The sequence below is a fragment of the Thunnus albacares genome, chromosome 3 (genome assembly GCF_914725855.1).
Source record: "Thunnus albacares chromosome 3, fThuAlb1.1, whole genome shotgun sequence".
Lineage (NCBI taxonomy): Eukaryota > Metazoa > Chordata > Actinopteri > Scombriformes > Scombridae > Thunnus > Thunnus albacares.
The window spans coordinates 6,881,847-6,893,986 of record NC_058108.1 but is presented as its reverse complement, the minus strand read 5'-3'; the positions used below and the strand labels follow the sequence as shown (position 1 = coordinate 6,893,986).

The 12,140-nt window shown below is 45.1% G+C and overlaps 2 protein-coding genes across 2 annotated transcripts in view; one reads left to right on the top strand and one right to left on the bottom strand.

Moving 5' to 3' along the window:
• LOC122978938 (complement C3-like) overlaps positions 1-2,228 on the top strand; it is a 34,817-nt gene extending 32,589 nt beyond the window's left edge. Inside the window, exons 40-43 of the mRNA XM_044346033.1 lie at positions 623-715; positions 814-897; positions 1,552-1,696; positions 1,959-2,228. Of these exons, the coding sequence (XP_044201968.1) occupies positions 623-715; positions 814-897; positions 1,552-1,696; positions 1,959-2,103 (467 nt within the window). The 3' untranslated portion in view covers positions 2,104-2,228. The remainder of the gene's footprint in view (positions 1-622; positions 716-813; positions 898-1,551; positions 1,697-1,958) is intronic.
• Positions 2,229-4,650: 2,422 nt separating this feature from the next.
• LOC122978931 lies at positions 4,651-6,239 on the bottom strand. The gene is made up of 2 exons (XM_044346025.1): positions 5,123-6,239; positions 4,651-4,727 (listed from the first exon to the last, which is right to left on the bottom strand). Exon 1 carries the CDS (start codon positions 6,237-6,239, stop codon positions 5,274-5,276), a length of 966 nt encoding a protein of 321 aa, XP_044201960.1. The 3' UTR covers positions 4,651-4,727; positions 5,123-5,273.
• Between the last annotated feature and the right edge of the window lie 5,901 nt (positions 6,240-12,140).

Sequence of the window (12,140 nt, the reverse complement as noted above, 5' to 3'; positions counted from 1 at the left end):
AGCCCTACCATATTCTGCTGCCATGTTTCAGTCAAGAATATAAAGTCTACACTTTCACTACAAAATAAGTCATTCAGGATAAATGACTTATTTCCAATAGACCGTGCATTGATCAGGACCATCATGGCAAGGAGAGGCGCAGGGCTGCCAGTGGAGGTTCCCAGTGCACACATCGCCTTTAAATATAGAGTGTGGATTCCAGAACAGATTAAAATTGTAAATAAAGCCGATATTGTGACTGAGGAGTCTGTTGAAACGCCCTGATCCACAGGCAAGTGTGGTGACTGGACTAGAGATAAAGAAAGTCATTCCACAGCTACTTAGGAATTTGAAACTAACTTGAAGAGGTCATTAAAATCAGACTGCTGATGAGCAGTATCATTTGTCCCCACATGAACTATTACTTGTTTGGTCAAGGACGGGACTGAGTGCAGCAGCTCCGGGAGCCTATCCAGGATGTCATGGACTGTGGGTCCGGGAAAGCAATGTATGGCTGTGTAGAAGAAACTGATGTTTCTGATAAAGAAGTTCCCAACTATTGTCCACACATATGCACATGTGCTTATTTAGGTCATCAGGTCATCAGTTGTGTATTTATTTTGTGCCCATTGTCTGTTTCCAGAGAACTGCAGTATGCAGAAGAAAGAAGGAATCACCAACCATCAGCGCACAGCTAAGTTATGTGAGACTACACCGACCAGCACAATTGATTTTGGTAAGAGAATGTAGATGGACTGCATTTGTATTAGTGAAAGGTCGAGGAAATAAGTAAGGGACCACATGAGCTAACATCTGCATCTTGTCTGTCCTCAGGGTACAAAGTGAGAGTGGAAGACTTTGAACACGTTGGGTCCACCGACATTTATGCAATGCGGATACTGGAAGTCATCAAGGAAGGTGGGTATTTATCTGCTTTGAACCTTCAAAATGAAACAAAAGTGCCTGAAAATAGGTGACATTTTTTGCCACTACCTTAGATATTTTAGTTTGACATTTTGGGGAATATTTGGGAAATTACTTTCTTGCCAAGAGTGAGATTAGATGATTGATACCACTCTCAGGAAGCTACAGCCAGCAGCTGGATAGTTTAGCTTGCATTGATAGGTAACTAGTGGAGACTGCAGGAAGTTACTGGTCCTGGTCAAGAAATAGTCTGGTATACAACCCCCCCATAAAATGATGAATCATTGCTTTTACACTTCAATTTTGGAACAGATTAAACAAATGAGATGCATGTTAATTAGAAATTTAGAGGTGCTAGTAGGCAGGTTTTGTTACCTTTGGACACAGCCAGGCTAGCCACTTACTTGGCTGGCTGCTGCTGTAGCTTCATATTCACCGTACATACTGTATATAATTGTGTTATCATTCTTCTTATCTGAGTCACCAGGAAGCGAATGTGCACATTTCTCAAAAATGTCAAACTGTTGCTTTAAGCATAATTCCACTTGGAAGATGTGAGAATACAATAGTTATGTTTCATACTGCACCTTTAGTTATGCATTTAATCCATAAGCATTTTCTTGCTCTTCTCCTGCATTGTAATTACAGGAAGTTCTGATGTGGGTCCTGAGGGTAAGCTGCGCGCGTTCCTGAGTTATCCACATTGCAGAGAGGCTTTAGATCTGGAGCCTAACAAAACCTTCCTTATCATGGGCACATCCAAAGATATTTTCTATGATGACCAGGAGAAATCGTAAGTGTGTTCTTTGTGTGTGTGCACCCCCCTCATAACATCATCTCCAATAAACTGTTTCACCGCTTTCTATTACCAAAACATACACAAAATCAGGTTTGCCTGTCATGTGCAGCTTAGTTTGTTGCTATATTACCTTTTATGGAAGGGAGGGAGTCGTGCTTTTTCATCTGTTTATATTTCAATCCAAAAAGTTAAATCTAGAGCACTACAGGTAGCTGACCACATGAACATACAATGATTTTTACTTTGCTCTCCTCAGTTATCAGTATGTACTTGGTGAGAGAACCTGGATCGAGTACTGGCCTACGAGCGCAGAGTGTCAAACTGTGGCATACAGACGGACCTGTTTGGGTATTGAGGAGATGATTGGTATTTTCGAAGACTATGGATGTCAGCAGAAGTGAAACTCAAGGAAATAAAATGTTCTTTTAAAATTAGCTGTTATTTGCGTAAAACTTAAACTGCTACAAGATATGTGATGTAAAAGTTAAACTGTTACACTGTGTTGATTAAAATGTAATTGTCTTAATCCCATCGTCTGTGTTTTATATAGATGTAGAAAATTACAGTAATGATTACTGTCAGGTTACTGTATAATAACCTTTGGTAAGTTCAACTGGAAGTTTAATTAATTCTGACTTTTTTTCCATGTAATAACGTAAAAAATGGTCCATCCCACATAGGATCACATGACACACAATAATACAACATATAACTTTCTGCATTTGACATTCATGTTCCAAAGAAAAACAAATCATCGCTGCAAACAACATACTGTATATAGTCTGACAAACCACAGAAAAGAGTGGAAAAAGCTTCCCAAACAGGGAAAATACTCAGAAAACAGTACAGGAGAAAAAAAGTGAGAGAACTGGATATGCTCGGTATGTACATGAATACAGGCACTAAATGGCATAAAGAACAGAAAAGGCATGAATCAGCAGATATTCTGGAATGCAACGCGTTTCAAGCTTGGTGTTCTTCCTCAGGCAGCATCGAGAGGTTTATGCTTATATGTCTCTAGAAATAGAGAAAAAGCAGGAAAATACTGTATATCATACAAAGCAATAATGGGATGTTCACATTATTGATACAGAGAAGACAATATATGTAGGGGATGGAACATCCCAAAAACCTTGAAGTTGCTATACCCATGTTTCTTAAACCTCTTAATCATGTCTTTGGAGATAAACTCAGTTTGGCTGGAACATGATCACCTCAGGCTTAAGAATTGTCCCACTGGTAGATTGTCTTTGAGACTTTTAGGATGGTATGAAGAGCCCAGTAGAAGAGCAATCCAGAGTGTTTGCTGATCTGAGCCTTTTCTGTGTTCTTAAAATCAGTGCACATATTGAGCATACTAAATTCTCTCACTTTTTTGCATTTCACAGCTCCCTGCCCTTTTTTGTGTATGTAGTTTGGGAAAAAAAACATGTTTTACACAGAAAACAATGTAAAAGATACCTATATTTGATCATGATGAGCTCAGTGGAGTGATGTGTAGGATGTTAAACAATGTAGAATGAAGCAAATTTCAAATCTGTTCTGATTCAGAATATTTGACAGCTCGTATAGATCAATTAATGATAGCTGTAGTAGTAATAAAGAGGGCGTTTCAAGCTATTGTAAGACCACTGGCGAAACGAAAACTCTAAATGCATCACATGCGTTAAAGGGGACAATTCATGCTTTTTGTGATTTTCTGTTATTTTTATACTGTTATGATGTTGGATGTCTAAGTTAAACATGATCAAAGTTCCAAAACATGAGGTGAACATATATAAGAATGATCCCTGAAAGTCAAAAACCAGGGTTTCAGCCTGTTTGCAAAGTGACCGCTACTTACCCATCAAACTGATATCACATTGTTCACACATGGTCACAAATGGCCGTCTGTTCTGTGTTGAGGTTGTTGTTGTTCCACAGGCTGTTCACATTGTCCGCTTGCATATTTTGGATCGGATTCGGGCTTGAATATGTATAGATGTATTTGAGATGTTTACACTTTGAGTATAGAAGGCGAAACTATTGTTTGTTTACGTAGTCTCTTCGGCAGACTTCCAGACACTATCCAATCAGAACAGAGTAGGCTCATCGGGAGGGGAGCCTTAAAGAGACAGGAGCTACAACGACTTGTTTCAGACAGAGGGAGCTTTTCATTATGCTAATGTGTCTCCTCACTTCCCTCACTTGCGTCTCTTTCTTGCATCTGAGCTCCTCCTCGCGAGGATGTGAGAGAGAGACGTGAGGACAGAGAAATTTAATTCATCAAAAAGGACGTCCTCCCACATGAGGGGACGACAACTAGCTACTCCTGACCCACAGCACCTCAACTGTCAAATATGCCAAGGTCAACTATCAATATGTAGTAGTTATTAAGTAAGTTTAAACTTCAAAGTTTAAACTTAAAATTCATTAATACAATTAATTAACACTTTACACTGTTACATAATAATTTCTACAAATTGTGATAGCTGAAAGGAAAACACCTGATAACGGCTCCAATGTTTTGTCATTTGATTATAGATCTATAGCAGCGTCTGGCTGTCAAAGAATAAGACACAAATAGACAATTTAAACCTGTTAATTACTGAAAGAACAAAACCAACATAAATGAGCAATAAAAACAGCTGTAGCCTGCAGAATATATTTAAATGAAATATTTAGCTTGTGACAGTCTGACATTCTTTTCAGACACAGGATGATTTTGTAGGAGCCATGCAGCTGTGTGACATCATATTTCCTGAAGGAGCTGAGATGTACCTGAAATGGAAAAGAAGAAAGGAGAAGCTTTTTGGCTTATGAAGGAAAATAATAAAGTTACAAGAGTGTTTTTTTGTGATTGATTCATGATTCAGTATTCTTTAATTGTTGGGTACTCGACCCCCTGAAACTGGTCTGTGTTATGATTGACCACTACAGGGCTCCGGTCAGAGAGCACAGAGTCATCATTGTCGTTTAACTCCTTTACTTGCAGTGTAAGAGTGGTACAAGTAGTACAACTTAGTGGTGCAGATCATTACAGTTTCTGAAATAAAGAACAAACAAATACACATAATGTCTCTGAGTTGTCACTGTTCATATTTGTTGTTACATGGCTAATGATGACCAGTACTAATTAAACATTTAAAGTCATCAAATGAGATCTAAATCCTCTCAGGGTGAATGTTAACCTAAACTGGGGCAGTAATCACTCTTGTTATAATAACACAAACTGAAACCACATGAACTGTGTTCACAGTCATACAGCGAACTAACAAGGCTAACAAATTAGCTTAGCGCCTAGCAAGGCTAGTTTCCGAACATGCTAATTACTAAACAAATAATGAACACACTTAGCATAACCTAGACAATGCCATGTCATGAAATACAGAGAGAGTTATCATGCTACCTGCACCTTATAGCTGTGATATTGCAACTTACATCATCAGTGACTTCTGCACCAGGAAAGCCGGCAAACGAAGAAAGGAAGTGTAAATAGGAATCGTAATTTCAAAATAAAAGTCTCTAAATGTACAGAATTCCCAACAGCCGCCCCCACATTTGAGCAGCAAATGTGTAATAATGGAATTCTTCAAGTGTCTTTGATATCGTCCTTGAGAGCAGAGAGCTGGATTAGGCGAGCAACTGGTCTTGTATAGACTTTACCTTTCACCAGGACTTCTGTAGTTCTGATGCATCTGTCCTGACTGGTGACCGTCTTAATAATTCTCCCGATGGGCCATTGAGCTCTGGGAAGCGATGGATCCATAATCAGGACGACTGAGTCCACAGTCATGTTACTTGATGACCTCTGCCATTTCTGCCGTGCCTGAAGAGTAGGTAAGTAACTCCGTATGTACTGGATCCAAAACTGGTCCACAAGAACCTGACAGTGGCGCCATCTTCGCCGCCCTATGCCCGACGGGACATAGGCCACTTGAGGCAGCACTGCATCACGCCGCCCCATGAGAAGGATGTTAGGCGTGATGGGGTCAGGGTCAGCGACGTCAGCTGACACGTACCCTAGCAGTTTTGAGTTCAATATCCCCTCTACTTCCACTAAGGTTGTGTGTAGGACATCCTCTGAAACGGCCTGGCTCCCCACTGCAACTTGAAGACCAGCCTTGATGGAACGAACTTCCCTCTCCCATACTCCACCAAAGTGGGGAGCGTTTGGTGGGTTAAATCGGAAGTCGATCTGGTATTCTGTCAGCTGTTCTTTCAGTTGTGGTTCCATGGCTGCAAAAGCTTCACGGAGTTCCCGCTCAGCCCCACGGAAGTTTGTACCACAATCTGATAGTATCTCCTTTGGTCGGCCCCGTCTTGCGACGAACCGACGAAGAGCAAGGAGGAAGGCATCCGCATCCATAGAGTTGAGGAGCTCGGTGTGAATGGCGCGGGTCGTGAGGCACTTGAAGATAACCCCCCAGCGCTTCTCCGTACTCCTACGGACAGTTGAGTTGGTGATGTCTGACAGCCTGCCGTCCTCGCAAGATCCAATACTGCCTGCGTATCTCTGCATACACCCGCTCTGTGCCTGGGTGCAACAGACGTTCATCAATGTCTTTGATGAGGAGTTTTGTCGCAGGGTGCCTTGGGTCTAACACAATAGGGTGGATCTCTCCTATGCTTGAGTTCTGCAGTCTTCGTAGCCTCCCTCCCACTCGGAGTATGCAAGTGGAAGAATCCCACTCCGGAGCAAGGCTGGCTAGACGACTGTGGTTTGACACAGGTTTCTGCGCTTTGAGGGCAGCAACTTCTTCTGGGAAGCTATGGGCTTGACACCCTCTCAACAAGAAGATCTCTGCATCTCAGTGACTAATGAGCTGACTGTTTGCTGGGCCCACTGCCGCCCCATGAGCACCCTGACATACCTGCTGAGCTGCCTCCACCAACTCCTTCCATGTACTGAATTGAGAGGCATCTGGGATGCTGATGTCGGGCTCTACGGTGATAAAACAGCAGAAGGTGATGCCTTTCAGTTCTGATGAGCCCAATGCTGTTTCATGCTCAGGCTTCTTTGGCCAATGTTCAGCACTCTGCTTCAGGAATGGAGGCCCTTGACTCCAACGACTAGACTCTACCAGAGCCAGGAGGGGCTTACCCCTTGTTATGTTGTCAGTCGGATTATTCTGGGTGTCTACGTACCGCCAAGCCTGTCTGTCAGTCAGCCCCTGTATCTCTGACACTCGAGTTCCAACAAAAACTTTATATCGACAGCAGTCTGATTGGAGCCATTCCAATACCGTGGTGTAGTCAGACCACAGGGTTGTCTGTCAGATGGTGAGTGTCAACTCCAAGCGGGGCATAGACTGTTGTCTCTTAGGCGCAACTCTTGACATAGCCATCACAAAGGAGGTGTGGATGACATCTCCTACAGGTACAGTGAGGTAGGCCACAGCCCCATATGCCCGTTCGGAGGCGTCACAAAAGATGTGGAGATCGTACTCTGGGTCTGCACCTTCCACAGAGACTGGTGAGTAGCAGCGGGGAATGGATATTCTGCTGAGGTGCTGCAGCTCTTTCTCCCAGGCCTCCCAGTCCTCCCAGTCATGTCGGAGGACTGTAGGAATATCAGGGTCATCCCAGCCCCTCTGTTTGGACCAAAGCTGCTGGATAAGCACCTTGGCGCGTGTTGTGAATGGCACGATGAACCCCAAAGGGTCATACTGACTGGCCAGTACCTGATATGCCATCCTCATTGTCAGCGCAGCATGTACGATGGGCCAGTACTGGTAGCCAAGGGTGTCAGCAGCACAGTTCCACCTAAGGCCTAAGGCTGGCTCCAGTGGGTCGGTCCGATTTTGACTTAGCCACTGTTCTGTAGTTGAGGATCTTGCATCAGGGGGAAGATGGGCTACCACAGTTGGTTGATTGCTTGCCCACTGTCTGAGATCGAACCCTCCTTCAGCCAGCAGGACACGCAGTTGATCTACCCTTTGTGTGGCTGCAGGTATGGTGGGGAAGCTCTCGAGGCAGTTGTCCACGTAGAAGCTCTTCTGCACCGATTGCAGCGTACCAGGATAACTGTCTTGGTGTTTACGAGCATGTTGCTGCAAAGCAAAGATGGCACAGCATGGGCTGCTGGTTGTACCAAATGGCACCACCTGCCATTCATACACATCTGGTGGGTCTTCACAGCGTAGGTCTCTCCAGATGAACCGGAGGAGCGGTCTGTCCTCAGGCAGGAGTCGGACCTGATGAAACATGGAGCGGATGTCTCCACTCACAGCAACCTGGTGTTGCCTGAATCGTAGGAGGACACCAAGCAATGAAGGTCCAAGCGTGGGCCCAGGCAGGAGTTGGTCATTCACTGAGGCACCCTTGTACCTGAATGAGCAGTTGAAGACTAACCATGATTTGTTATTGTGGCAAACAAGGTGATGGGGGAGATATCATGCCTCTGTAGACTGATCCACCTCCTTGGGCCCAAGCTTATTGACATACTTTGCCTGAATAAGCTTGCCGATCTCAGATGAGTAGAGAGCTGCCTTCTCCGGGTCTTTCTTGAGCCGCTTCTCTGTGGCCCTCAGGTGAGCCATGACAGAATGTGGGGAACCATTAAGCTTAGGTGCACCTGTCTTCCTCAAGAGAGGGGTGGTATAGCGCTGGACTCCCTCAATGTTGACTCGCTGGGTTTTGGTTTCAAGAAGGTTCATGGCTTCCTGATCCTCACGAGAGCGAACAACCATTTTCTCATTGCGAGAGGGTAGCACATCGAGTTGCCATAACCTTTCGACATTTCGATACAGGAGGTCATCTGCGCCAGAAACTGAGGTAAAGAGGCACTGCTGCACTGAGGTCTGTTCTGGCACCCACACATCAGCACCTTGCAAAGCCCATCCGAGGGCAGTATGGATTGCTATACCACCAGTAGTCCACCAGTAGCTCCTCTGAGAACTGGCTTAGTGGCAGTAATGAAGTGTACATGATCCGACCCAAGCAACACCAGTGGACGCACATTAATGAATGGCTGCAGTGGGACTCCACGTAAGTGAGTGTGCCTTCTTTGGAGCATTTGCACTGGGTAGGTCTGCTCCACCAGGTCTAGACCTGAAGCAGTGAATGCACCCCGCACTTTGTAGCGTTTCTGCGGGTTTCCTTTGGGGGAGATTTCAAAGTTGACCTTTGACCCCAGGAGGTGTGTAATGTCAGTTCGCACAGTGCGTAAGGCAAGAGTCTCACACTCACCATTCAACTCAAGCTGCTGGGCAGCGGCCGGTAAAATCATAGTCCTTTGTGCTCCGTCATCCAAGACAGCGAAAGTCTCTATTGACTTTGAATTGTTGTGCAGCAGGACGGGGACCACCTTCAGGAGTACTTTGCTCAATGCATTGCTGGGTGTCAGATAGACTCGACTTTCCGAGGCCCTTGACTGTGGATCTATGGAGCAACGTTGGGCTGCATCATGTAGGACCTGGAGGTGTATGCCACCGCATTCGCCACAGGGTTTCTTGAGGTTACATGACTCAGGCGCATGAGCTCATGCACACTTCCAACAGCGCCTTCCTTCCCCTAGCCACTTCACCAGGTCTGCCACTGGCTGCTCTTTAATGTTGCGACAGCGGCTAATGTAGTGCTCCTTGCTGTCACAGAAGAGGCAATGTATCTTGAATTGTCTCTTATTATTGGATGGTGTGGGATTACTGGAGACGCTGGGTTGTGTGGGCTCTGCACCATGATATACAGCTACACTTTGCCCTTTGCCCTTAGACAGGGTCTTCTCTTTCCCATCACTCAGAAATTTCTCCTGTTGGTAGCGCTGCACCAATCGGTTGGACAGACGCTGCTGCTGGGCTTTAACCTGAAGCCATCCATTCAAGTCCTGCGGGTTGTAGGGGTTAAGGCTTGTGCTGTTGAGCTTTCCCTGCAGCTGCAGATATTCAATAAACCCGTCTCTGTGATACTTGGGTAGCTTACTGAGTAAGCGATCAACATGGGAGCAGCAATTGAGCTCCATACCGCGTGGTCCTTCCAAGGAGAGCAGCATACTCACCAAGAGGTGGACTCGTAGGGCGAAGCTCTGGAAAGTACGGGCGTCACTTGGCTTCACGTCCGGTGTGGTTAGAATGGCTGCTATCTCACTTTGTGCCAGCTGGTGTGGCTGACCATACTGGAGCTGCAGAGCTTGCATGGCTGCTGAATATGGATAAGGGTGATGACGGCATGACTGACCGATCATCTGATCCTCAGGCAGCTTGAGATGTTCAAGTAGCACATGATATTTGTACTTCTCATTCAGCTGCGGGTGAGGCTCAAGCAAGTTATCTAGGGCCAGTTTCAAATAAGCAAACTCCCTTTCACTGTCTTTGGAGAAGTCTGGGATTTTGGGTTGCGGCACACCATATACTGAGCGAGGTGGTGGGCCACAGCTGAATGGGGGCACAGTCTGACTAGATGGCAGCTGCGGCTGAACAGCTAGAAGTGAACCACCTACTTCTGGAGCAGATAATGGATGCTGAGGTGGTGCCATTGGGAAAGTCTCAGGAACATAGTGACGTGGGCCATAGCTTGAAGCCTGAGGTGTCTCTTGTAGTGGATTATAGTGCAGTGCAGCAGGATAACTGTAAGATGCAGCGGTGGGCTTGTAGGCAGGGGCTGTAGCAGTTAGCTGCTGTTGTACTTGGGGTTGGAGGCCTTGTCCAGAATCATCATAGAGGTGAGGTGGCACAGTGGTCTGCAGTTGCAAAGGGCCCGGCTTGATGGGGTACCGCTGACCCAGTGTTGGTGTCACCATGCCAGATGAGAGGGTGGAATGGGGGGAGCATGGACACTTTAAAGGGGCTGGGTGTACTGGTGTAAATACAGAGTTTGTTCTCTCCCTTTCTGATGCAGGGGTGTAGTCTCTCACTTTAGTCTCCCTCTCTGGTCCCATAGACAAACACGCTGTTATGTGTCCGCCAGGCTGAGGCTCCATGTCGTGTGATTGCTTTACTGGTGGAGGAGGAGAATGGTTTGGAGAGATGGGAGTTGTATGAGGGTGAGGGACTGAGGCTGATAATGTGGGTGTATCTCCCTTCCCTCTGTTATGATCCTCATCTACCTCTTCTTCCATTAGGAATGATGTAATGTGTTCCAAGAGCTCCTGGCGGCGACGCTGTCAGGTTTCGTACTGACGGAGCTTATTGGTGAGCTGGGCCACTTCAGCGTTCTCCTCCATCTCCAAACAACTTACTTTCTCACTCACGGTGGCACAAACACAGCAATTCCGAGTGTGACACTCTAGCGTGGTGAGCACAACTAAACAGGCAGCAAACTTCAAATAGTCCTCGAAGTATAGCAGACAAACAAACTCTGTGGTCCATCAATTCACAACAAACAACAATAACTGAAGCTGAAATTAACACACTTTCATAACCTGTCTCTGCCCAGACTTAAGCCTCTTTCTTGTGTTGCTTAAGGAAGCAAGGAGATGAGGGTGTGTTTCAGTCCGTCTTTGGGACCAGCTCGGTTCCTCGGCTCAGATGCTGTCCTCACGCTCTGTCGGCAGGTCTCACAGTAAGCTGATCCTTGGCAGCATGGTGGAGAAAACAGTGGAGTCAACTTAGCTGAAGAAGAATGAGGCAGAGAAGTTATTCGCGTCTTCATGAAAAAATCCTTTTCAGAACACAGAACCTCTCCTCTCTGGGCAGCCAGGTCTGTCTGTGCCAGCCTATGTCCACTGCCGGGTTGTGCTCACTCAGTCTGTACTTAGTCAGTGTTCTCCTCAGTTTTGTATCAGACACTGTGGTCAGGTAAATTGCCACAGTGTACTGTCTGTTTAGAGCTACATATGTTCGTTGGTCTAACTCTCTCTCTCTCACACACACACACACACACACACACAAAACTGCACTGCATCTATTAGTTCAGATTCAAATATTTTATTTTCTGTTATATATATGTTCCATATATTTTTGTGACTTTTGTATTAACACTAAGCCACAGAGCTCACTACAGAGAGTATGTGGATTGCTACTGTTGACAAACACAAATATCAGTCACTCTGAGATCACGGTAGCCTAGGTTTAATAATTAGAGAGAAAAGGCCTTGTGCTGTGTGTCAGCTGAGGACGGTCTGCTTTCTGGCCTGGCCTACTTTCATTATTACTTATGATGGGCCGTGGCTACAAGTTTGGCTATCAGCAATAATTAACGATTATCAAAGATAATCGTTAATTATTAAAATCAATAAAATTATTGAATTCATAGAATTCATAATAACGGGGCACCACCCTGGACTCAGGGAAGAAGATAGCCAATTCAGTCTCAAAGTGTACTAATCTATGAATTTGGGACTTTGATTAATAATTAATTTAATAACTATAAACAAAATCACCATATCAATAGCTAGTTCAGGTTGAAGAATTTGGAGTTCTTTACAGAGCAGGGGTTGGCAAAACTCATTCTTGTGCAACATTAAAACAGACAACAGGTATATCCAAAAGCATTTATTTAACAAAAGGGTAAAAGCAACACA

What these genes read in the sequence shown, in the direction of transcription:
- LOC122978931 (XM_044346025.1), bottom strand. Translation starts at nt 6,239, where the DNA reads ATGAACGTCTGTTGCACCCAGGCACAGAGCGGGTGTATGCAGAGATAC.